The sequence below is a fragment of the Symphalangus syndactylus genome, chromosome 18, assembly GCF_028878055.3.
Source record: "Symphalangus syndactylus isolate Jambi chromosome 18, NHGRI_mSymSyn1-v2.1_pri, whole genome shotgun sequence".
Taxonomy (NCBI): Eukaryota; Metazoa; Chordata; class Mammalia; order Primates; family Hylobatidae; genus Symphalangus; species Symphalangus syndactylus.
The window spans coordinates 57068597-57094283 of record NC_072440.2 but is presented as its reverse complement, the minus strand read 5'-3'; the positions used below and the strand labels follow the sequence as shown (position 1 = coordinate 57094283).

At 53.5% G+C, this 25687-nt stretch overlaps 2 protein-coding genes across 10 annotated transcripts in view; one reads left to right on the top strand and one right to left on the bottom strand.

Moving 5' to 3' along the window:
* The window catches only part of CDC45 (cell division cycle 45), a 41422-nt gene extending 26917 nt beyond the window's left edge, over nt 1-14505 (top strand). For 5 of the 9 annotated variants that reach the window (XM_055253614.2, XM_055253610.2, XM_063623348.1 and 2 more), the window contains 9 exons: nt 967-1098; nt 1347-1445; nt 2123-2284; nt 8676-8814; nt 8892-8975; nt 10455-10573; nt 10744-10820; nt 12761-12826; nt 14389-14505. In XM_055253614.2, the coding sequence (XP_055109589.2) occupies nt 967-1098; nt 1347-1445; nt 2123-2284; nt 8676-8814; nt 8892-8975; nt 10455-10573; nt 10744-10820; nt 12761-12825 (877 nt within the window). In that variant the 3' untranslated portion in view covers nt 12826; nt 14389-14505. Of the gene's footprint in view, nt 1-966; nt 1099-1346; nt 1446-2122; nt 2285-8675; nt 8815-8891; nt 8976-10454; nt 10574-10740; nt 10821-12760; nt 12827-14388 lie in introns of all 9 variants that reach the window. The other 4 variants (XM_063623352.1, XM_063623351.1, XM_063623347.1 and 1 more) reach the window with 3 other exon arrangements.
* A 2444-nt stretch (nt 14506-16949) lies between these two features.
* CLDN5 (claudin 5) lies at nt 16950-18808 on the bottom strand. The gene has a single exon (XM_055253666.2). It carries the CDS (start codon nt 18197-18199, stop codon nt 17543-17545), a length of 657 nt encoding a protein of 218 aa, XP_055109641.1. The 5' UTR covers nt 18200-18808; the 3' UTR covers nt 16950-17542.
* Between the last annotated feature and the right edge of the window lie 6879 nt (nt 18809-25687).

Here is a 25687-nt window from a genome sequence, read left to right as displayed (position 1 = left end):
GAGGAAGCTGCTGGAGTGTGGGCAGGGAGCATGGTGGTCTGAAGGCCTGGGAGTCCCCAGGAGTTGGGAGGGGCAGTGGTGGGAACTGAGCATGCCGAGGAAGCAGGCAGGACCAGGCTCTCGTCCTGTAGAGGGGAAATCCACCGTGGGGGACAGTTCATACTCACAGCTGCTCTCACGGTGCCAGGAGCAGTGATGGATATGTTTAAGAAAAGGGCTGAGGAGGTCGGGCGTGGTGCCTCACGCCTGTAATCCCAGCACTCTGGGAGGCCAAGGCGATGGATCACGAGGTCAGGAGATCGAGACAATCCTGGCTAACACAGTGAAACCTCATCTCTATGAAAAATACAAAAAATTAGCTAGGCATGGTGGCAGGCGCCTATAGTCCCAGCTACTCAGGAGGCTGAGGCAGGAGAATGGCGTGAACCCAGAAGGTGGAGCTTGCAGCAAGCCGAGATCGCACCACTGCACTCCAGCCTGGGTGACAGAGCGAGACTCCGCCTCAAAAAAAAAAAAAAGAAAAAAGGGCTGAGGATGGGGGTGCTTCGTGGATGGGGTCCCAGTGGAGGGCTCTCCGGAGGAATGGGTTGTAGGGAGGGCTGGGCTAGGTGGAGCAGGAGGTACAGGACAAGCTGGTGATGCCCAGCCTCCCATGTCATGTGTGGCCATGACTGCTCCATGTGACCACAGCACCTGGACTCTGCAGACCCCTGTGCTCCAGATTCTCTGCCTGTCAGACAGGGATGGTGGTCTATGCCTGTCACTTCACAGGCTCTCTGTATGGGTCAGCTTAAGCTAAGAAGGTCAAAGGGCTCCAGGTCACCCTTGGGATACCTGGTTTTGCAGGCAGGCCTGGTGAGGAAGGGCCCTGCCATCAGAGTGGCCAACCTGCTGGAGTTACGAGAGTGGGGCTGTGTGCTCAGGGCGGCCAGTGGGTGCTTGCATGCTCCTTGACTGCAGGCCCAGCCTCCGCCTGGCGCTCTACCAGCACTGGTCCCTCCATGACAGCCTGTGCAACACCAGCTATACTGCAGCCAGGTTCAAGCTGTGGTCTGTGCACGGACAGAAGCGGCTCCAGGAGTTCCTCGCAGACATGGGGTGAGTGACTGCCTGGGCCTCTGCAGCGCCAGCCCTGGCCACCCCCAAGGGAAAAGCCCCTCTGCTTTGTTGTGACCAACTTAGTTATAAAATGCAGCCTGTTCTGCCATAAGCTCCTTGCCCTAGATCCCAGAATATCCTCTGAATGCTGGTGCAGGGACATCCTCGCTTGCCCTTGGTTTGGGTTTCCTTCCACCCTGTAGGTGCGTGGTGACCTCACTCATGTGGCTTGGGCTTGCTCTTTCCAGTCTTCCCCTGAAGCAGGTGAAGCAGAAGTTCCAGGCCATGGACATCTCCTTGAAGGAGAATTTGCGGGAAATGATTGAAGAGTCTGCAAATAAATTTGGGTAAACACATTTTTCTGGATTTAGCTTCATTAAATCCAGGTTCATTAAAGTGAAGGGTTCTACTTTAACTGTGCTCCTAAAATAATGCAAAAAAAACAATGTGCTCCTAAAATAATGCAAAAAAAAACAGCAACTCAAGAATGTACAAATGAGTGTTATCCGCGTCTGGCCATTCCTGAAGTCTTGAGTTCTTTTTTGGGTTAAAAATAGGACTTCTTCAAGCTTGTGAGGTTGAGGATCCTAGGATCCTTGAATCCTAGGGCTGCTGTGGGACCTGTGAGGTCGACCCCAGTCTATTTCACTGGAGACAGCAAATGGGCTACAGGGCCAGGTTTAGGTGAACTCTGCCCAACCAAGTCCATGGGCACTCCTGGAGGCCCCTGGCTTCTCCCACCCCAGACAGCTGGCTTGCTAAGGTGTGAGAACCATGCTAAGGAGAGGACCCCACACACCCCCTAAGCCAGCCGAACAGCTGTTGACAAGAAGGCACTTGGCCACTCTGGGCTGCAGGGCTGGTATGTCTGGACGTTCTGACCTGCCTCATCCTCTGAGCAGCATGGCTGTGCTGGAAGCATTGGCTTGGGCCTGTGAGGGACATTAGCACATCTGTTGGCCTGTCTGGCAGTGAGAGCTTGCCCACAATTTGAGGGTGACAGCTGTGTTTGCTCCCATGACAGGATGAAGGACATGCGCGTGCAGACTTTCAGCATTCATTTTGGGTTCAAGCACAAGTTCCTGGCCAGTGACGTGGTCTTTGCCACCATGTCTTTGATGGAGAGCCCCGAGAAGGATGGCTCAGGGACAGATCACTTCATCCAGGCTCTGGACAGCCTGTCCAGGTAGCAGGAGGGCTGTGGGTTTGCCTTATGGGGCCACCACTGGTTCTCACTGCCCAGGGAGGTCAGTTACGGGGACCCCAGGGCTGTGGGAGTGACTGTGTCCTGCAGAAACTGCTTGGGTGAACTGGAATCACAGTGCCAGTGTGGCGTGCACCTGACACATTACCTGCCCCTCTTCAGTATTTGTCACTTTCTCTTGAATCTTTTTTGGCTCTGTTTTCTTTTTGATTTTTAAAATTTTCTCTTTTTTTACCTTTTGTATCTCTTAACAAAAGGCATTATTTGTTGTGTATATTCGTTCTTGTGTTTAATCTTATAGTTTAGTTGTCATTTCTCAATTTTTAAATTTTCCAGTTCTTTCTTATCTCACTTCCTGAGATGTCCTATATTTTTCCATGTCTTTTCACTTGTTTTGAAATGGAATGTGACAATTTGGATCTTTTTTTTAGCATGTCTTTCTAGTGTCAGACTAAAGACATCAGAGAAAAATATCTCCAAATACATTGAATTTATTTGGGAATTAGAAAAGAGGATTATACTGTCTGCGATGCACATCTATGGTAAGCCAAATATGCATCCAAAGAGAGGAGGCTGAGGGGAAGCTTTTATTGGCAAAAGGAGAAGTTCACGTAAGCTAGCTTGGAAACAATTCATTGGTTTCAGAGACTCAAAGCCAGAGTTGGCATCAGTTCATTGGTGAAGATGCATTACTGGGCAAGTGTTATATTTTAAGAGCATCTTATCTGAATTGTTGCAGTCCTAAAGAAGGGATTTCTGGTGGGGTTATTTAGAAAGTCTTTGAGTCTTTATTCCAGACATGCAAGCAGGAGCTCTCCTTGGTGCTTTCCCAGCTTTAATTTGTTTGGGCCTGACAAAAAGTGATTTCATCCTGGGATCTGCAACTTTCACATTAGTGTACTTTCATTGTCCAGAGAGGTGTTATTCTGTCCCTTATTCTCTTTTTTTCTAATAGTGACTTTGAGGGGATTTGACTTTGCTACTTGTCTCATCCTCTTTATTTATAAATTTCATTTCCCTGACTTTTCAGGATAAGGAGGCATGATTCGGACAGCTTTTCTGGCTTCACAGAGCTGCCACTTCTGTTGCTTTTGTGCAGTGGTAAAGATGCATACGTACATATGGGGGCCTGCTTTCTGGGATTTCCTGGTTCTGCTCCCAAGCACACTTTTTTTTCTACAGCTTTATTGAGATACAATTTGCATGCCATACAATTCACCCATTTAAAGTGTACAATGTGATGGCTTTTATTTATTTTATTTGTATTTTTTTAGAGACAGGGTCTTGCTCTGTTGCCCAGGCTGGAATGCAGTGGCATGATCATAGTTCACAGCAGCCTTGACCTCCCAGTCTCAAGCAATCTTCCTACCTCAGCCCCTTGAGTAGCTGGGATGACAGGTGCATGCCACCATGCCTTGCTAATGTTTAAAATTTTTGTAAAGATGTGGTATCACTATGTGGCCCAGACTGGTCTCAAATTCCTAGGCTCAAGCAATCCTTTCACCTCAGCCTCCCAAAGTGCTGGGAGGAACAGGCATGAGCCACCGCACCCAGCCTGCAATGACTTTTAGTAGGTTGCAGTTAGGTTTTGCAAGGTTGTGCAGCAATCACCACTATCTAATTTTAGAGCATTTTCATTGCCCCAGAGAGATCCTCCCAGCCTCTGGCAACCACCAGTCTCCCTTTTGTCTTTACGAATTGGCTGTTCTGAGCATTTCATACAAATGGGATCATATAAGATATGGTTCTTTGTGACTGGGTTCTTCACTTAGCATCATATTTGCAAGGCTCATCTATATTGTAGGATGTATCAGGATTATATGTCTTTTCCCCCGTCTGCCTCCCAAGACAGTCTCACTCTCGCCCAGGCTGTAGTCCAGTGGCACGCTCTCGGCTCACTGCGACCTCTGCCTCATGGGTTAAAGCAATTCTCCTGCCTCAGCCTCCCGAGTAGCTGGGATTACAAGCACGTGCCACCAAGCCCAGCTAATTTTTGTAGTTTTAATAGAGACGGGGTTTCACCATGTTGTTCAGGCTGGTCTTGAACTCCTGACCTCGTGATCCGCCTGCCTTGGCCTCCCAAAGTGCTGGGATTACAGGCATGAGCCACCATGCCCGGCCAATGTCTTTTTATTGTAAATAATATTCCACTGGATGGATATATTCTATTTCATTTATCCATTCATAAGTTGATGGACATGTGGTTTGTTTCCACCTGTTGACAATTATGACTAATGCTGCTGTGAACTTGCATGTACAAGTCTTTGTGTAGTCATTTCTTTGTTTCTTTTGGTTATATACCTACATGTGGAAATGCTGGGTGACGTGGTAACACTAGGTTTTGAGGAACTGCCAGATTTTTGAGGAACTGCCAGACTGTTTTCCACAGCAGCTGCACCATTTTACATTCCCACCAGGAGGGAGGGTTTCAATTTCTTCACATCCTCACCGACACTTGTTATTGTCCATCTTTTGGATTACAGCCATCCTAGTGAGTATGAAGTGGTATCTCGTTATGGTTTTGATTTGCATTTTACTGATGACTAATAGTGTTGAGCATCTTCTCATGTGCTTATTGGTCATTTGTGTATCTTGTTAGGAGAATTGTCTATTCAAGTCCTTTGTCTTTTTTTTTTTTTTTTTTTGAGACAGGGTGTCACTGTGTTGCTCAAGCTGGAGTGCAGTGGTACAGTCATGGCTCACTGCAGCCTCAAACTCCTTGGCTCAAGCCATCCTCCCACCTCAGCCTCCTGAGTAGGTGGGATTACAGGCAGGAGCTACCACACCTGCTAATTTTTTAATTTTTAATAGAGATGAGGTCTTACCATGTTGCTCAGGCTGGTCTCAAACTCCTGGGCTCAAGCAATCTTCCAGCCTTGGCCTCCCAAAGCACTGGGATTATAGGTATGAACCACTGTGCCCAGCCTAAAACTTTTATATATTCTACATACAAATCCCTTATCAGATAAGTAATTTGCAAGTATTTTCTCCCATTCCGTAGGCTGGCTTTTCACTTTAGCAGTGTCCTGTGAAGTATAAGATTTGTTAATTTTGATGACATTTAAGTTACCTACTTTTTCCTTTGTTTCTTGTGTTTTTGGTGTCGTGTCTAAGAAACCATTGCCTAACCCAAGGTCATGAAGATTTCACATTATTTTTTCTACTAACACTTTTATAGTTTTAGCTCTTACATTAGGAGTATGATTCATTGGAGGTTTTTTTTTTTTTTTTTTTTTTTTTGAGACAGGGTCTTACTCTGTCACTTAAGCTGGCGTGCAGTGGCACGATTTCCACTCACTGCAACCTCTGCCTCCCAGGTAGCTGGGGCTACAGGCATGTGCCACTGCACCTGGCTAATTTTTGTATTTTTTGTAGAGACGTGTTGGTCAGGCTGGGCCCCTTACTCTTTACTATAGTCTCCTTACACTTTACCAAGGCCCCTTGCTCTTTACCATGCCCCCTTATACTTTACCAGGCTCCCTTGCTGTTTAATAGGACCGCTTGCTCATTACCAGGACTCCTTGCACTCTAGGGAGGCTCCTTAAACTTTCCCTTGGCCCACTGCACTCACCTGCTCTTGCACAGGGCAAAACTCTCAGTTTGGGCCACTGCTTTCCAGTTGCCTGGAGTTTTAAGTCTTCTTAGGTCTCACTACCTCTCGGCTTTCTCTTGCACTGATGTAGATAGTATACCTGTCTGGCTGTTCATGGTCTCTTTTTACCTGCTTACACTTTGGGCTTTCAAGTGTTCCCTTGTTCTCTTAATTTGTTGCAAATGTGGGTCCTAGGTTTTTGGTTTTGCAATCTAGTTGCTCTACTTTTATCTAGAAATTTGGGAAAATCCAAAAACTATTTTACCACTGTTGCTGCCATCATCCCAGCATTGATGGGTAGGCTTTAGACATTGTCTACCAACTTCCTGCTATGACAAAGGAGCATTTATCCCAATCTTGTCCATTTCCCTCCTGTTGGTACAGTTTTGCCACTATTTTTAACTTCTTTGTAACTTTAACATATTTATGTCTTCTTTCATCACGAGTGTCTTGTCTCCCTACTTTGTAAGAAAAGGATATTTAAAACACTCTTAGTCCATTTTGTGTTGCTATAAAGGAATACCTGAGGCTGGGTAATTTATAAAGAGAAAAGGTTTATTTGGCTCACAATTCTGATGGCTGGAACGCTCAAGATTGGGCATCTGCATCTGGTGAGGGCCTCAGGCTGCTTCCACTCATGGCAGAAGGGGAGCTGGTGTGTGCAGAGACCATGTGGTAATGGAGGAAGGAAGAGAGAGGAGGAAGGTACTAGGCTCTTTTTAACAACCAGCTATCACTGGAACTAATAGAGTAAGAACTTACTTACACCCCCTAGCCCCAGGGAGAGCATTCATCTATTCATGAGGGGTCTGCCCCGTGACCCAACACTTCCCACTAGACCCCACCTCTAAGATCTTGGATTAGATTTCAACATGAGGTTTTGAGGGGACAAATATCCAAGCTGTAGAAACAGCCTTACTTTGCTCTTCAGCGCTGCTCAGTACTTTCTGAAATTTGTGCTTTTACGTTTTCAAGACTGATAACAATTTTGGGTTAGAGAAAAAGATATAAATTGTCTTATCTTTGGTTATAGGTTGATTTTAAAAGTTGAAAATAAACAAATAGTTTTACTTTATTGTGCTAATAAACTATTCCAGAGACAATCATGTGTAGTAATAGATTACTATCTGGCACAGCTCTTTGTTTTTCCTGCTGTTTTTATTTTTTATTTTATTTATTTATTTTTTTTTGAGACGGAGTCTCGCTCTGTCGCCCAGGCTGGAGTGCAGTGGCGCGATCTCGGCTCACTGCAAGCTCCGCCTCCCGGGTTCACGCCATTCTCCTGCCTCAGCCTCTCCGAGTAGCTGGGACTACAGGCGCCCGCCACCACGCCCGGCTAATTTTTTGTATTTTTAGTAGAGACGGGGTTTCACTGAGACGTGGTCTCGATCTCCTGACCTCGTGATCCGCCCGCCTCGGCCTCCCAAAGTGCTGGGATTACAAGCGTGAGCCACCGCACCCGGTCTCCTGCTGTTTTAAATTACCTCCTTTATCGCATCCATTTTTTTCTCCTCCAAACTCCTTCCAGCTGTTTTTCTCTGAGCCCTTTTTTGCTGGAGAGTCTGGGGTTCTGTCTTCCCACCACAGCCTGGACCTACAGCTCTCAAGGCCTGCTTTCCACTGTCCCCATGGATGTCCAAATCTTGGCTGTGCCTCTTAGTTTGGTCCAGTGTTTCTTGGGATCTTCATCTTTGTTTCATTTACTCCCTCATTAAATTAGAGCACAGTTCTTAAGTAAAATTCAAAGAAAGGGCGCATGTGAGATAAACTTTCTGAGTTCTTATATATCTGACAATATCTTTATTTTACTATTTCTTTACTATTCCCCCCACAGAAAACATCTGTGTTTTTTATTCTTGCTTTTCAGGCTTCCTGGAATGATGATGCTCTGTCTTATTTTTTTGCCTTACATTTTCCATAGCTTTGTCTTGTTATCTATGTTGAGGAAGTTTTTCTTGACTTATCCTCTGGACTTGGAGTGGATATTTTATCTTTTGCAACTGTTTTAATTTCCATCAACATTTCCTAGTTTTTAACTCTTCCTTTTTCATAGCATCCTGTTCCTGGTTTAGGAATGTAAGAGTTGCGCACATCTCTCTGAAGACATTAATTAGAGTTCATTTTAACTTTCTTTTGTTCTCCAAATTATCTGTTTCCTTCAGGGTTATTTTTTCAGGCCATAGGCATTTCTCAAATGGTCTGATGTCTTTCATATTCAAGAAGGGGATCGTGGACCCTTGGCTGAGCCATGGGTATCTGGGCACAGCTTACTGGTCATAAGACATCGTTTCACCTTAGCAGGCAGGAGCCAACTGTGACACTTTGGGACTCCCCACTGTAGGGCCCAGAGGCTTTGCTTGAGGACTCTACTTATCCACAGATGGTACATTTCATGTACTCAGAGGGGAGCCTCCCTTTTTGCGGGGAAGAGTAAAAATCTATCTGTTGGGTTTGAGGGGATCCCTTGTCCAACCTCCAGCCCTTGCCCAAGCCTCCCCTGTGTCAGAGTCCTCCAGGGCCTTCAGGATCTTCCCTCTGTTGGCTTTTAGTCTCCTGTCTTCTGATACTTGCACCCCCTCCACCTCTCATTTGCATTGCTGTGGGTTTATACATTTTAAAAAATTCCTTTCATGTGAAAGAGAACTCAGGAGGGACAGAAGATAAATTCTTATCCCCAAACCTCTTCCTGAACCAGGAACCAAGCAATCTATTTGTGACTTTGGTATTTTACCAGGAGTTCCTGACAAGCACCACCAAAGCCATGTGTCTGCCCTGTTACAGGAGTAACCTGGACAAGCTGTACCATGGCCTGGAACTCGCCAAGAAGCAGCTGCGAGCCACCCAGCAGACCATTGCCAGCTGCCTTTGCACCAACCTCGTCATCTCCCAGGGGCCTTTCCTGTACTGCTCTCTCATGGAGGTCAGGCTTCCCACAGAGCACGGGCGCCTGGTCACAGCACCAGTGGCTTCGTCTGACCACCTGTCTTGCCTCTGCAGGGCACTCCAGATGTCATGCTGTTCTCTAGGCCGGCATCCCTAAGCCTGCTCAGCAAACACCTGCTCAAGTCCTTTGTGTGTTCGGTGAGGGGTCAGGCGGGTGCTGTGGGTACAGGAGGGCAGGTGCTTGGAGAGCTCCCTGGACGGGGAGTTAGATGCTGGCCTTGGGGTGCCTGTGGCTGTTGACCAGCTGCAAGGTCTAGGCACATCCATTACTTTTTCTGAGCTGTCTTTTTCTCAGCTGACCCCTAGGAACCTTCCAGCTCTCTCAAGCTCTGATTCATCACTGGCTGTCTAAGTTACTCAGAGGAGTAGGGAGGGGCCCTTGCAGAGTGAACAGGGCTGGGGCTTGTGTCCTATTGTTGCAGGTCAGGGAAAGCGGGATGGTTGTAGCACCGACTGGCTTCCCAGCAACAGCTTGTCCACTAGGCTGATTTCCTGTGCCTGGCTTTGTCTTCTGTGTGGCCTAACCCCCTCTGCGTTGGCGTGGAACACACTCCTAACTTGGCTGGCCTTAGGGCAGGGGTCCTCACCTAGCCGACATGGGGCTCTTCCCAGATGTGACTTTTCAATAATTGAAGTCCTCCTCTGCTTCGAGGATGAGAGTTTATGCTGGGGGCTATTTCAAACAAAATGTGCTAACAGGAAGTTGAACTTTTCTTTTGCTGCTGAACTAACCAGTAAAATGATGACAAATGGCATGTGTTCTATCAACCAGGTAATGTCAAAGATAAACTAGGGACAGAGCATGGGCCTTGACGTCCTCTAGGCTGTGTTCAAAGATCAGCCTCCTCATTTGCCAGTTGTGTGACGTGAGGTAGATGATCTGACCTGAGCCTCAGTTTCCTTATCCGTGAAGTGGGTGAACACATACCCACTTTACAGGATCCATTCATTTACCAGACATGTATTGAACATCCACCACCTGCCCGGCTCTGTTGTGGAGTGACTGCCCATCCTGGTGCACATCCTGGGACACCCCTCAGTCCTAGACACACCAGGAATACTGGTCACCTGCACTGTAGGGTGTGGGTGCAGCAGGCACAGCAGAGAAGGAAACCCTAAACCTTTATCCTGAGGGAGCGTGCCAGTGAGGGGGGACGAGGAGTGGCAGCTGCGGTTAAGATGAGGGGATGTGCTGCCAGGGGATGGAGCGGGACGAGGCGGGGTGGGCTGGGGCCTCCTGGAGAAGGTGGCAGCTGCCACAGGACCTGAAGGAGGTGAGGGAGGGGATAGCAGGGCAGGCTCCCTGCAACAAACAGCCAAGGGGCAGTGGAACTAGGCTGATAGACAAGGAGGCTTGGGGACACAGCATCACAGCCATAGTACCATGCTGTGGGTACGGGAGGGCAGGTGCTTGGAGAGCTCCCTGGACTGGGAGTTAGACGCTGGCCTTGGACATCTAACTTGGGGTGGCTGGGTGGGGACCAAGGCGTCTCCTCCGGTGACAGCGTCCCTGGAGGCTTTGGGGAGTGGAGCGACTGGGCGCTGTCGGGCTCTGGGCTCTGAGTGTTGAGCTGGGGCCCACCATACCCTGATGGAGGGTGCTCTCCAACTCCATAGACAAAGAACCGGCGCTGCAAGCTGCTGCCCCTGGTGATGGCTGCCCCCCTGAGCGTGGAGCATGGCACAGTGACCGTGGTGGGCATCCCCCCAGAGACCGACAGCTCGGACAGGAAGAAGTGAGCAGCTTCCACTTGTCCTGGGACTGGAGTGTCCAGGGTGTTGGAGTTGTCAGCTTATTAGCCCTGCTGAGTAGAGTGCTATTTGCCTCTAGTGTCTGTCCTGGGGTGGGGGTGGGAAGGGTCCATTGCAGGCAGCCTGGCCCCTGACATGTCTTGTGTGTCAGCAGCTTTTTTGGGCGGGCGTTTGAGAAGGCAGCGGAAAGCACCAGCTCCCGGATGCTGCACAACCATTTTGACCTCTCAGGTGAGAGTCTCCTGCCACTCTGCCACACTTTCCCACCTGACCCTTTGAGGCTACTGCAGGCCCTGGAACCAGGCAAGTTGGCATGGCTGGAGGAGCCTGGCCAGCAGCCCTCTTGACCTTCCAGATCTGGCCCTGGGACAGGCTACTCCTGGTGGCTCAGGGAGCTCTGGTGAACCTCAGGCCCCTTAGAGGGAAAAAGTGTTTCCCAGGGAATGACTGGCCTGGCTGTGGCCTTACAGCCAGTGCTAAGGATCACTTTCCCAGCAAGCCTAGGGGACTGGCCACCAGGGCCCCTGGGCCCTGATCTCACCTGTCAGGGTTGGGTTGTTTCTGTTTCGTGGGGTGAGGGAACAGCAGGGCCCGTGATGACCCAGGACACCAACCCATGCTGCGCCAGCCACCTCTCCACAGGCCGGGGTGTGTGTCGTGATAGGTGCTACCTGTGAGACGGCTGGGACACTGGCCCCACCTGTGTGTCAGATGAGCCCAGAATGGATGGGCCTGCCCGCCCACTGCTTCCCCAGCACCAGCACGGAACATGGTTCACATTTGGCTGTGTTGGCGTTCTTATTATTGTTGACAGGTTTTAAAGTAAAATAGACTTACTGATATTTCACCCCAGGTTAGTTTGCTAAAGCTGCCATAGCAAAGTACCACAGACAGGGTGGCTTCAACCACGTGTTTCCTCCCAGTCCTAGAGGTGAGAAGGCCCAGGTCAAGGTGGGGCAGGGCTGGCTTCTCCTCAGGCCTTTCTCCTTGGCTCACACAGGTGCCCACCTTCTCACTGTGTCCTCACGTGGTCTTCCCTCTGCATACCTCCCTGGTGTCTGTCCAAACCACTTCATCTTCCAAGGACACCAGATAGATTGGATTAGAGCCCACCCTAACAAAAACCCCATTTGAACTTAATTACCACAGTCACGTTCTAAGGTCCTGGGGGTAAAGGCTTCAACATAGAGATGTGGGGGAGACTGTTCAGCTCATAACACCCTCAGTACTTCCCGCACCTCTGAGAAAGGACATTTTCTTGCCTCATCACCACGGATTCCTCAACAATGACAGACACTGTCATGGGAGATCCAGCCTTTGTTGAAGTGGCCTCAGCCATCTCAGAGCTGCCTTCCTTGAGCCAGACCCAGCCATGGCTGTGGCACTGTGTGGCATCGGTTCACCCCGCACAGCAGCCCCTGCTAACTCTTTCGTGCCTGTGATGTGGGAGAGGTGGATGGACACCCACTGGCCTGCAGAATATCTGGCCTTCATTATACAGGGAGGATTGGGGCTGGGAACTGCTTGGTTTCCCTGAGGGTGGAGAGCCAGGGGTGAGGGTGCAGAGTGGGCCGTGTCTAGTGCCCACCTGCATGGGCTGGGTCTGGGGCTCTTGGGGCTGTGGCTGGCAGCATAGATGGCTCCCAGGGCCAGGCCAGCACCATCCTGGGGCCTGATTTTGCTTTGTGGTGAGAGTCTGCATGCTCAGCTGAGCCTGAGGGCCCTATGAGATATGGGCAGTTTGCTTCATGTCCCCTTGTGCGGAAGAGAACACTGAAGCCGAGGCATTGGCCAGAGTGCAGCCAAAAGTGGCCTGCCCCACCCAAGGACTTCCACAACCCACTCTGGGGACGGGGGTTCATACCAGCTGGGGTGGGCAGGCCCGTCTTTGTCCAGGTCTGTAGGGCCCCTCCCTGTGTCCCCTCTATTGTCTTCCTGGGGTGGAGTTCTCCCTGCAGGCCCCAGCCCTGACCTCTCTAGCAGTGCAGACAGCAGTTGTGAAGATGAAGTACAGTAAGACAGACACAACCACTGAGTGCAGAATACCACAGGCCGGGAGGAGCCGCACACTTTGGAATGCGGTGGAGGGCAGGCAGCGGAGGGGAGTTCTGTGCCCTGCCTTGTGTTCCCACTCCTCCCTTCTCACAGCTGTTTTTCTTTCATTACTTCAGTAATTGAGCTGAAAGCTGAGGATCGGAGCAAGTTTCTGGACGCGCTCATTTCCCTCCTGTCCTAGGGTGAGTTACAGGGGTTCTGCAGGGGCGGCTGCAGCAGCCCCCTCAGAGCCCGACCCTGATGCCCTGCTCTGTGCTCCCTCAACGGAGGCTTTTACTTGGGTTTCAGACTGAAGCAGGGTTCTTGAGATTGAGCCAACACATTTTTCCCAAGCACATCTGTCTTTAGGCTGCCAGCAGGGCCACAATGGGGCATTTTGAGGCAGCTAATTTCATTAAGCCCCTGCGATCCCTTCAGAAAGAACTGGTATTCACCCTCTGCTGACCGCACTCGGGCTGGGCATCATGTGTGACACATGTCACACACAGACTCCCTGGTGCTGCCCTCGAAGGCCACCTGGAGCCTCCTGTCCCACAGCCTTCGTGTCAGGCGCTGGGCAAGAGCCCGCAGAGCAGCCATCCGGGCTTTTGTGTGCTTGGCTCATGAGAAGCCAAAGCTGTTGGCAGCCGCTTAGCTGGGAATTCCAAAGCGCCGGTTCTGCTGGGGCCTTCACCAGCACACAGCTGTCCTGAGGGCCCCATTGGGATTCACTGGCAGGTCACTGTCCCAGGACACCTCCCACTGCCCCATGTGCTACCTCTTTCTTAAGGGTTCCCAGGAAATAGGCCTGCCTTGTGTCTTTGTGACCATCTCTCAGCCCAGGTTCCCCACAGGGAATGCCACATCCAGCCCTGCATCTCCCAGAGCCCTAGCCTGGAGGCTGCGGCTGTGGCAGATGGGTCCTGCCAAGACTCTGTTGCAGGAGGTCCCTCGGGCCAGGCCTGGGGTCCTCCCCACTCTCCCATCCGTCCGTCCATCTGTCTGTCCATCCCTCCAGGGGCAAGCACCTGTTCTCCTGTTGGGGCTGGAGTGGGGGTTTCTGCTGACAACAGCATAGGGGGCCTCAGGGACCCCACAGTTCCTCTCAGGGTGGCCTGGGCTACATGGGGCCCATTTGGGGGGAGGGGCTCTGAGTCAGACTCTTGGGGTTTTTGGCAAGTTCTGTAGGCTCATCAGCAGTGACCTTGGGCCAGCCACCTAATCAGTCTCAACCTGTTTCCTCATCCAAAAATGGGGCCCACTCTGTCCTTAGACGATGAGTGTGAGCATCACAGGACTGCGTAGGGTGGGGCGGAGGCAGAGGTGGGGCTCTCCAACAGTGGAATGGGCACTAGAGGCAAACCCCTCCCCTGCAGCCTGCTTGGTGATGATGTTATGCTGCTGTGTGTCCTTGCACTGAGGGGCACAGGTGGCCTGGGCCAGGAGGGCTGAGCAGCAGAGTGCCAAGGGATGGAGGGAGAGACCCCATGGGAGGGTGCCAGGGGGCTGGCTGAGCAGCTGGGCGGGGTCCGTGAGGTGAGAAGGTGCCTGGGCCAGTGGGCAGGAGCTCTGACGTAGGACAGCTCAGCCCAGACAAGGGGTGCTATGAGCTCAGCAGGGGCCTCCGAGTCTGGGGTGGCCTCACCCCCACAAGCAGTCCTGGCTACTCAGCAGCACTACCCAGAGGGAACGCCTGGGCAGTTTGTTTAATTTGGTGGTACATCAACATCGTTTGAAACTTGTTTTTTCTTGTTTTCTTTTCTAGAATTTGATTTCTTCCGGAATGACCTTATTTATGTAACTGGCTTTCATTTAGATTGTAAGTTATGGACATGATTTGAGATGTAGAAGCCATTTTTTATTAAATAAAATGCTTATTTTAGGCTCTGTCCCCATTGTGGCTCTGGTCTCGAGGCCAGTGCTTGAGTGTGCCCTGAGCCTCCTATGGGTCCTGGGCCCCAGGTGCCCTCAGCGCCTGGCAGGAAATCAGCATGGGGATTGGCCCCAAGGACAAGATCTCCTCACTCTGTCCTCCAGGCCCTCCGGGTGGCGGTGGACAGAGGTCAGGACGCCTCGGCATCCCTGCCTTCTCATAGCACCTGCGCCGGCCACTGCCTGGTGGTGCCAGCCAGCACCTGGCTCTGTCCACCTACCACTTCCTCCGGTCCACCTGGCCTCAGCCACATAGCAAGTCCACCCTCTCAGCCATCTCTCCACCCGTGGGTCTCACCGTGCAGCACTCTTTTCCAGGTCTTTGAAGGCAGGAGTGATTTGGGTAGGTTTTAAGTCAGTGGGGAAAAGCTCAGAAAGAGTGGCCTGGAAAAGAGCACACAGGTAGGTGGGGCTGGTCTTGGTGCAGCCCATGGCAAAGGGCAGTGGGCACAAAAGGGTGAGAGCTGGACTGGAGGCTGGGCCCCTCCCCTCACCTCTGGTGGTTTGCACAGCTTCCCGGGGCCCTTGAGCTGCCCACCCTGGCCATTTGGGAGAGTTCAAAGGCTGTGCAGCTGCCTTTCCATGCCCTTCGTTTCTTTTTTTTGAGAAAGAGTCTCGCTCTTTTTTGAGAAAGAGTCTCGCTCTGTCACCAGACTGGAGTGCCGTGGTGTGATCTCGGCACACTGCAACCTCCGCCTCCCAAGTTCAAGCGGTTCTCCTGTCTCAGCCTCCCGAGTAGCTGGGATTACAGGCATGCACCACCACGCCCAGCTAATTTTTGTATTTTTAGTAGAGACGGGTATCACCATGTTGGCCAGGATGATCTCAGTGTCGTGACCTTGTGATCTGCCCACCTCAGCCTCCCAAAGTGCTGGGATTACAGGCGTGAGCCACCGTGCCCAGCCCCATGCCTTTCCTTTCTTAGGAAAAGGCTTTCTTAGGAAAGTCCTCCCAGGCAGCCTTGGGCCTCGGCTTCTGACCAAACACACCAGACCTGGAACTACCCAGCCCCAGTGGCCAGGTGCAAGAGTGTAAGGACCATTGTTTCTGGCTCTGCCAGGGCCACAGCTCTGGGATCACACACTCCCAAGCTTGGGGACTATTCTTGGTCCCTGTTGTACAGGCCCAGGTGGGGCACAGGTCAGGCCTGCTGAGGACCTCTGCACCGTGGGGCCCCTCTCCCTGTAACTCATCCCACTGACTGGTTCCACAGCAGCTCCCAGGAAGCTGCCACACATTCCAGCAGCTGCCCTAAGCCACTCAGCCCGCATTCTTGGGGTTCTCCCACTGCTCCATGATGGTAGCCTGGCCAGACCTAGGAGACTCCCTGCCACTGGATGTGGCCCAGACATTTCTGGGCAGGGCCCCCAAGGCCAGTCTGGGGCAGATGCCAAGTCTCCCTTCCGGCTGGGCTTAGAGCTCTTCCCTGAAGCATGCCTCCTTCATCAGCTGCTCTCTTCTGCTTCTAGCTTTATGTCAAAAGTTAAAAATGTGTTAATTCAAAGTGCCTAGAACAAGGCTAAAAACAATGAGCTCTCAGTGGCTATGTTAGATGGCTCTGGACCCCCCCATTCCGAGGTGCCTGGCAGGGGCCAGCACTGACTCCCAGGCCACCCAGCCCCTGGAGGAGGAAGGTTACCCAGAGTGCCCCCAGCAGGGGCTGGCACAGGTGCTGGTTGTGAGCACCATTCTGGGCAGGGTGCCAGGCCAGCAGGGTGGGCACAGGCTCTGTAGGGAGCTACACTAGGACTGGCAGAGGAGCCAGGACGAGGGGCTAGAGCCAAGCTCGGTACTCCGGGCAACCAGCTGCCAGCACCTCCTCCCATGGCAACCCCACTGTTGACCGGCGCGTCCTACATTCACCCCTGTTCCTGCCCCACCCACCGTTGGAAAGGGCCTGGTGGGGGATTCTATAGACCTCTGTGGCCACTTGATGAGACCTGGGACTAGGCAAGCCCTGAGAGGGCAGTGGAAAACCTCCCTGTGCTGTGTGGGGCTTGGCCCTTTCTGGGAGAAGCCAGCGGCCTGGCTGCTCACCCTCAGCACTTCCCACATCGCAGGACCCACTCACCAGCCTGTGTTGAGGGCGCTTCACCCCGTATCTTCTGCTGGGGTCTGCCGCTGCCCCCGCCCCTGTCCCATCCCGGGCTCCAGGGCCCCATGACGCAGCAGCGGCTCTTCTGACCGCAGATCCTGCCTTTCTGGGCTGTAGTAAGTGGTGGCTGTGTCTCCCACCTGGTGGGAAGGTGGCAGGGAGGATGGGGAAAAGGGCCCCAGCCTCCAGCCCTGGGAGGAGGTCTCCACAGGAGTCCTTGGGAGGGCGGGGCTGGTGGGTGATGAATGGGGCTGCTGGACGTGGAAGATGGCTGGACAGAGAACAGGACACAGGTGAGAGAGAGTTCAAACCATTTACTAAGCAGATTCTTAGCCTTCCCACTCCCGCCCGCTCTCAAGCTCCGGTGCCCACAAGCCTTGCCTTGGGAGATGAGCTGGAGTGAGACCGGGAGGTCCAGGCCAAGTCACTGGTCCCTGGGCTCGGGCCCTGCTGATGGAGTAAAGACCAGCTGTACACATCTCTCCGGTGGGGGCCCTGGGCTCTCCATCCGCCCCTCCGAAGTCAGCAGGAGCCTCTGGGAAGTAAGGCAGCAGCCAAGACCCCCAGCGTCTTGGAGGGGAAGCGAAATCCTCAGTCTGACACCCGCTCTGCCTATGGAAACAGCGCCGCGCACAGAAAAGGAAACTTCAGTCCGTCTGTTAAGGGCAGGGCCCGGCTGGTGGCAGGAGAAGGCCAGCTGCGGGCGCAGGCAGGAGCCGATCCAGGGGCCGCGTCAGGGCGCGGGGCCGCGTCAGGGCGCAGAGCCGGACGTTCCGCGGAGCCTGCGCGCCGCGCTACCCGGCGGAAGCCGCGGTCCATGCGGGGCTCCCCAGGCTCATCCAACGCCTCGCAGGCGTGGCTGGCAGGAGGGGCCCCGCCGTGCCCAGCGCCCTCAGACGTAGTTCTTCTTGTCGTAGTCGCCGGTGGCCGTGGGCCGCCGCGGCGCTGAGTACTTCACGGGGAAGCTGAGGTCGGGACGGCCGGTGCAGACCCAGGCTCCGCAGCACAAGAGGCAGCCGCCTACCATGAGCAGCGCGGTGGCCGCCCAGCCGATGTACAGCGCTGCGCCCAGCTCGTACTTCTGAGACACGGGCACAGACGGGTCGTAGAACTCGCGGACGACAATGTTGGCGAACCAGCAGAGTGGCACGAGCGCCAGCAGCCCGCAAAGCAGGTAGAGCACGCCTCCCGTGAGGGCCACACGCGCCTTGGCCGGGCCCGGGGCCACGCAAGTGGTGCACTGCGCGCCTGCCAGGGTCACGAAGAGCGCAACGAACGCCAGCAGCACCGCGCCCACGGTGAGCGCCCGCGCCGCCTGCACCTCGGTGCTCAGAGCCAGCACCGAGTCGTACACCTTGCACTGCATGTGCCCCGTGCTCTGCACCACGCACGACATCCACAGCCCCTTCCAGGTGGTCTGCGCCGTCACGATGTTGTGGTCCAGGAAGGCGGTCACCTGCCACATGGGCAGCCCGCACGCCAGGATCAGACCCCCCCAGCCCACCAGGCACAGCACCAGGCCCAGGATCTCCAACGCTGCGGACCCCATGGCTAGAGGCGAGACGCGCACCCGAAGGCCCGCAGAACCCCCAAGGCCGTGCTGCGCGGCGCCCTGGGCGGGCCCTGGTGCCTCTGCGCCCGCGCTCCCGGCTCTTGGCCCCAGTCCGTTTGCCCCGCAGGTCTGTCGCACCTCCTAGGTCTGCCAGCTCCTGCCGGGGGGTACCCTCTTTGAAGGTTCGGGGGCGGATTCTGTCCCCCAGGCCCAGCCCCCCGGCCCTAAGCAGCCAATCCGTGCGCGGGCCGTCGTCTCGCAGCCAATCACAGAGCCCCTGGCAGCTGAAGTTAGGGAAACAACGGCTCTTGAGGGGTAGCTGAGGGCGCGGGACCGCTCCCCGCCCGGCCGCCGCCCCCAACCCCACCCGCCGTTGTCCTAGTCGCGGCCAAGCGCATTCTGGGCTGGCCTAGGGCGCGCTTCTTGGGCCGCCTCCCTGCGTGTCCCAGCCCCGTCACTTCAGAAGGCGCTTGACCCCCAGCCTGCACCACCCAGTCCATTGCCACATCCCAGACTGAGCCTGGTGGTCTCTTCCACCCGAGCCAGCTCCACTTCCCTGACCAAGGTTTGCAGAAGCCTCCCACCCCGTCATCGCCATAGAGGCCCGCGTAGGGGGGCTCTCCAGAAAGCCCCTTCCGGAGTCCAAGCCCCACCCAGGCCCTTTCTCGCACTCTTACTCTCCAGCTCCGCTCTGAGTCCCGGCACTGTCTCATCCCATGGCAAACGGAGAGGCCAGGCAGGCGTGTGGAGGGCAGGCCCAGGGCCCCAGCCTCACCCCCCATGCCACTCACTGCCTCTCTGGAGCCTGAGTCTCTGGCACAAAGCGGTGGCACAGGGGCTTTCTCCCCCTGCCTGGTGACCCCCATTCTCCCAAGCCGCAGGGGCTTCCCAGACCTCTCAATCTTCACAGGGGCTGCTCCTCTTCCTGCGGTACTGCCCGCACCCCATCCTTGGGGGCCCAGCTCAGGTGACACCACTTCAGGAAGTTCCCAGTGACCCAGCACACTGGGTGTACACCCAGGGGCAGTGGTGGCCCCAGGCCTAGCAGCCTGCTCTGGCCTTCAGACAGGAGAGACAAAGGGACACGGAGGGGCTGTGCCCTGCCCTCCCACCAGTAGCGATGGTGTCCCTGGCACCCCAGCCCCCAGGCCACCCTCCGGAAGCCAACTTGGAGTTTCCTGGCCAGGAGGAAGAGCCCCCATCCTTGCTGGAGGAGGGAGGCGCGGGATTTCCGGGCATTCTTCTGCACAATGGCCCAGCCATTTCTCGAAAGGTCCACTGGGGTGGACACTCCGGGCCCCCTGAGGCTCAGGTGGGGGCACCAGGCTCCAAAACCCACAGCCCCATGGGGGCACCAGCCCCTTTCTAGCAGTTCTTTCCCCAATCTCTGTCGGCCCCTTTGTTTCCAGTAAAGTTTGAACTCCAGGCCCTGGACTGAGGCCACTGGGTGCCCAGTTCTTTTATCTGGTCCGTGCTCAGTTCCATTGGACAGGGCCCTCCGTAGAAAAAGTATGGCACTGACGCTGGTCACAGATGATGGAGCTTTGATGACTTTCTCCCTCCTGGGGCCTGTTTCCCTTCTCCCCCTTCAGATGGCGCTGAGATGGTAAATGAGTTAAGGCCAGCGTCTGGCTCACCTAGTGTGGGGAGGTTCTGAAGGCAAGTGTGCCCAGCCCTGAGGCTGGAAGGAAATTGTACCCTCTTTGCTCAGCCCCACGTGGCCTCCCCACCAGGTATGGCTCTGAGGACCACTGCCTTCTCCCAGCTATCACTTTAGTCACTGCCTTCCTCCTGCTGCAGACCCATGGGCCACACCTCTTCCTCTACAGACCCTCCTGGACATCTCCTCCTCTGTGTACTCCAGGGGTACAGCTGACCCACCCACCCTCTCACTCTTACTACCCCCAACCCAAGCCCAGGGACCTTCCCCAGATCCCCCTACCCCCAGCCCTTCCATGCCACCATCTTCCTGGGATGACTGCTACGGCCTGCTCAGGTCATCAGGGACCTGCCCTTGCCCAGCTAGGCCACCCCACCAGGCCCCTCTCCTGGGCCTCACCCTACCTAAGGCCCTCCATGGCTCACATTGCCCATGGACGAAGAGCCGATTCCCAGAGCAGCTGGATTGATGTGTACCTGCATGCACTAGGACTGGCCAGTCCAGCCACCAGGCTTGGTGTGGCCCTGAGCACACACTCTGCCCCAGCAGACTTACCTGCCTATGGGCCTCACATGGGCCGTCTCTTACCTTGGCCTCTTCTGCCCGCAGTGTGGGTCTGTCAGGTTGGGTCCTGCTCATCTTCTAAGTTGTGTTGCCGAGGTCATTCCCAGGAACACCTTACTGCGCCGTCCCCCAGCATTGCTTTTAGAAGCTTGAGCTGGACCTGTCCGTTTGCTTGCCGACTTTCCCACCCAGTATCCAGGAATAACCTCCACAGGGTGGCTGTCTTCATGTGTCTGTCCTGCACAGGAGGCTGCCTGTCACCCTCTAGCCAGCTTGGAGCTGCAGCCAGCCCAAGGCTCTCCCTTCTCACCTGGCTGCCTGTTTTTCTTCTCTCCTGGCTGGCGCCCTAGGATGGCCCCAGCAAGCTCACGTTTCTTTGGCGGCAGCCTCACAGCATCTCAGGGACATGGCAGAGGAGTCTCAGGCTTCACCTTTCACAATCTGATTTCTACCCTGACCCCACTATGTTGGTCGAGGCCCCAGGCTGCAATGGAACAATGCCAATGCAGAGAGGCCCAGAGAGGGCCGCAGGGGCTGACACTACCGCAGACAAACCCACCTCAGATGGAGGCTGGCCTCTGAGTGGCCCAGGCCAGACTCCAGAGGGGCATGAGGGTGCACCCACCTTTCCTGCCACTCATGGAGGGTCTGCCCACCTACTTCGTGGCAAGCACTGTCTCTAGGCAGAGCACACAGCACAACAAGCTCCTGCCCAGAAGGAGATGACAGGAACCTATCAACCAAGAACTGGGCAGGAAAGACAGTGGCGAAGGCCTCTCTGAAGAGGTGACATTTCACGGGGACCTGGGGAAGAAGTTCCAGGCAGAGCAGAAGCAATAGCCAGTGCAAGATCCCAGAGGTGGGAAGGAGCTCAGCAACCAAAGGGGCAGAAGCGGCCTTGTGTCCACAGTGCTACAGTGGTCCAGGGCCTGCAGGTAGAGATCGGAGGTGTCCTGGTTAGGCAGGGACACAAACCCCTGATCTCTGGCAAAGGGCCCTTGGGGCAGAGCACTGGCCAAGGCCACCTGCTCACCCCCAGCCATTGTTCTGCTTTCCTAGGGGAAGTATGGCAGGATCTCATTAATTGTGTGTGAGAAAAGCCTGAGTCTGCAGAAAAGCCAAGTTTATCTTGAGCAGCTGCTGGCTGACCCTGCCCCAGGGTAATCCGGTGACCTTCCAAGGATAAGCTAAATTTAGGCTCAAGATTCCTGGGGATTTGGGTTTGGGAAACTCCTAGTTAACAGATTTGATTTCAGGGGAAGTGAAGAACAGCGTTTCTTCTATCTTTCAGTTTTGAAACAGTTAAGGATGTGTCCTTCCATTTCCGCAAATGTTTGCAGAGCCTCCAAGCACAGTGTGGCCTGGTGCCCTTTCTTGACACAAGCCAGTACTCCTGCAGGCCAAGAGCAGCAGCTGGGGTCCTCCTGCATCCCTGACCACTGCAGCAGGTGCCCGAGGCACCCTGTGTGGGGCCCCTGGGCGGCTGTGACGATGTGAGCAGCATCCAGAGTGGACAGTGCCAGACACGGCAATTTTGCTGGCATTGTTGTTACTCTTTGTGGTTAAACACAGGCATGGAGTCAGATTCGCTCCCACAAGCAAGAAACTTTCTGGACTAGTGAGGTGGCCTCTCTGCCTTAGTTCCTCACTGGTAACGAAGCCCCCCATGGTGGAGGCCGCGAGTCTGCAGGGGAGGCCGATGCCAGTCCCGGTTCTCTTCTGCCATTCCTGAGTGCCATCCACCCAGGCTCCCTGGGCCTTCACAGCTCATCCAACCTCAGCTGCACCCCTCAGGGTAGTCATCGCTGGCTGTTAGTCAGAATTGGAGGTCATTGTGGCTTTAACTTCCCCAGTGGGTGAGGGAGTGGGGGGCAGGGAGCTCTGGTGTAATCCACAAAGGGTCAAGCGGTCTATAGAATGGCAAGCCAGGCCAAGGGCAGTGGCTCACGCCTGTAATTCCATTCAGGAGGCCGAGGTGGGTGGATCACTTGAGATTAGGAGTTTGAGACTACCCTGGCCAACACGGTGAAACCCCTTCTCTACTAAAAATACTAAAATTAGCTGGGCGTGGTGGCACGCACCTGTAATCCGTTACTCGGGTAGCTGAGGTGGGAGAATCCCTTGAACCTGGGAGGCAGAGGTTGCAGTGAGCCGAGATCATGCCACTGCACTCCATTCTGGGCAACACAGCGAGACTCCGTCTCAAAAAAAAAAAAAAGTCCACCAAAGTACGTCATAAACCAAATTTCATAAAACTGGTGCTAAAGAGAAAGTCTTAAAAGCATGGAGAGGAAAGGCCGGGCGCAGTGGTTCACGCCTGTAATCCCAGCACTTTGGGAGGCCGAGGTGGGCGGATCACCTGAGGTCAGGAGTTCGAGACCAGCCTGATCAACATGGAGAAACCCCGTCTCTACTAAAAACAAAAAAAAAATTAGCCGGGGGCTTGGTGGTGGGCGCCTGTAATCCCAGCTACTCAGGAGGCTGAGGCAGGAGAATGGCGTGAACCCGAGAGGTGGAGCTTGCAGTGAGCCAGGATTGTGTCACTGCGCTCCAACCTGGGCGACAGAGCGAGACTCCGTCTAAAAAACAAAACAAAACAAAAAAAAGCATGGAGAGGAAAAAGACACATTGTGTGCAGAGGAATCAAGAAGAAGGAGATTTCTTGTTGGAAACAATGCAAGCAAGAAGATAGTGTAGCAATATCTTTAAAGTACTGCAAGAAAAAAATCCCTGTAACCTAAAATTCTTTTTCTTTTTTTTTCTTTAGAACGGGTTTCACTTTGTCATCAAGGCTGCAGTGCAGCGGCACAAACATGGTTCACTGCAGCCTCAGCCTCCGGGCTCAAGGGATCCTCCCGCTTCAGCCGCCCAAGCACCCAAATAGCTAGGACTACAGGCATGCGCCACCACACCCGGCTAATTTATTTTATTTTATTTTTATTTTAAAAATTTTTTGTAGCGATGGGGTTTCACCATGTTGTGCAGGCTGGTCTCAAACTCCTGAGCTCAAGTGATCCATTCGCCAATCCCAGTGCTGGGATTACAGCATGAGCCACCACACCCAGCCTTAACCTAAATTCTGTACTCACCAAAAATGTATTTCAAAAATGAAGGCAATACCACGTCCATGGATGAGCCTGAAAAAAATAAATGAAGGCAGCTGGGTATGGTGGCTCACGCCTGTAATCCCAGCACTTTGGGAGGCTGAGGCAGGTGGATCACCTGAGGTCAGGAGTTTGAGACCAACCTGGCCAACATGGTGAAACCCTGTCTCTACTAAAAATACAAAAATTAACTGCTTATGGTGGCAGGCGCTTGTAATTCCAGCTACTTGAGAGGCTGAGGCAGAAGAATCGCTTGAACCCAGGAGACGGAGGTTGCAGTGAGCTGAGATCGCACCACTGCACTCCAGCTGGCATGACAGAGTGAGACTCCATTTCAAAAAACAAAAACAAAAAAATTGTTTTAAAATGAAGACAAAGGCAGGGCGCAGTGGCTCAAGCCTGTAATCCCAGCACTTTGGGAGGCCGAGGCGGGCGGATCACGAGGTCAGGAGATCGAGACCATCCTGGCTAACACGGTGAAGCCCCATCTCTACTAAAAATACAAAAAATTAGCCGGGCGTGTTGGCGGGCACCTGTAGTCCCAGCTACTCGGGAGGCTGAGGCAGGAGAACGGCGTGAACTCGGGAAGCGGAGCTTGCAGTGAGCCGAGATCGTGCCACTATACTCCAGCCTGGGGGACAGAGCAAGACTCCGTCTTAAATAAATAAATAAATAAATAAATAAATAAAATAAAGACAAAATAGACTTCTGCTTCCTAGAAGACAGATAAACATATGTTTCCCTATTCCTTCCACAAATAAAAACCCTAAATGTTATAAATAAAGCAAACATAAGAAGATTCTAAGTGTTACAAAGAAGGCAGACAAGCTAGAGACTTAGAGCCAAGGACGAAATGGTGGTGTTTCTCCGGGTTGCCTTTTTGTTTTTTATTCTTATTTTATTTATTTATTTTAGAAACAGGTCTCATTCTGTCACCCAGGCTGGAGTGCAGGGACACAACCATCGCTCGCTGCAACTTTGAACTCGTAGGCTCAAGTGATTCTCCCACCTCAGCCTCCCAAGGAGCTGGGACTACAGGTATGCACCACCACCCAGCTAATACTTTTAAAAAATTTTTGTAGAGACGGTCTTGCTATGTTGCTCAGGCTGATCTTGTAACTGCTGGTCTCAAGGGATCCTCCTGCCTCAGCCTCCCAAAGCACTGGGATGACAGGCGTGAGCCACCATGCCCAGCCTCCTGGGTTATCTTTTTGACTCATGTATCCCAGACTGCATACAGAGGAGCTGGCCACCCAGAAACACCAATGGGTACAGGCAAAAAATAAGTCCCAGGCAAAGCCTGTTCTGTCTAGCCAAAAGATCAGGACAAAGACAGACTAGCAAGACAAAAATATTTTAGACAATAACCACTCTACTCAAAAACTGTGGCCCCAACCCTGCCCTCAATAGCAAAGACCGGTGGGGAGCTTAGACTCCTACCCTTGCCAGGCTGTAATGAGATGCTCTAGCCTCCTACTGGGGTGTTAGAGGAGGCCAAGGAGAACTTGGGTGGAAATAGATCCCCCTCCCTGACCACAGTGTCAGTGGAGACCACATGGGGAGCCTGGACTTCCACTCCTAACGTGGTAATAAGGGCCCCCTCCAGGTCCTCACTATGGTACTGTCAGAGGAACCTAGCAGAGGGTAAGGATGTTCATCATTTTCCAGAGGTGATGAGGCTCTCCCTGCCCACACATGGTGCCAGTGGAGGCCACGTGGGGATCAGCAGTAGGCATTCCTCCCATCCATGCCTGGGGTATCACAAGAGGCCGAGTGGGGAGCAGGAACTCCCAGCCCCACCCAGCAGTCACAAGGATCCCCGTGGCCCCAGGTGTCAATGGAGGTAGGGTGGAGAACCTGGACTTCCACTTCCGCCTGGCAGTAACGTGTCCCCTGTCATTGCCAGAATGGTGTCAGAGGAAGCCTGCTAAAATACAAGATTTAAATAAGATCCACAGTCTTGTAATAACCAAATTATCCAAGTTTTGATTGAAAATAAGTCATCAGGCCAGGTGGGGTGGCTCAGGCCTGTAATCCCAGCACTTTGGGAGACTGAGGCGGGCAGATCACAAGGTCAGGAGATTGAGACCATCCTGGCCAACATGGTGAAACCCCATCTCTACTAAAAATCCAAAAAAAATTAGCCAGGCGTGGTGG

Bases quoted from the DNA above. Each gene is read 5' to 3' on its own strand.
- CLDN5 (XM_055253666.2), bottom strand. From the start codon at position 18,199: ATGGGGTCCGCAGCGTTGGAGATCCTGGGCCTGGTGCTGTGCCTGGTG.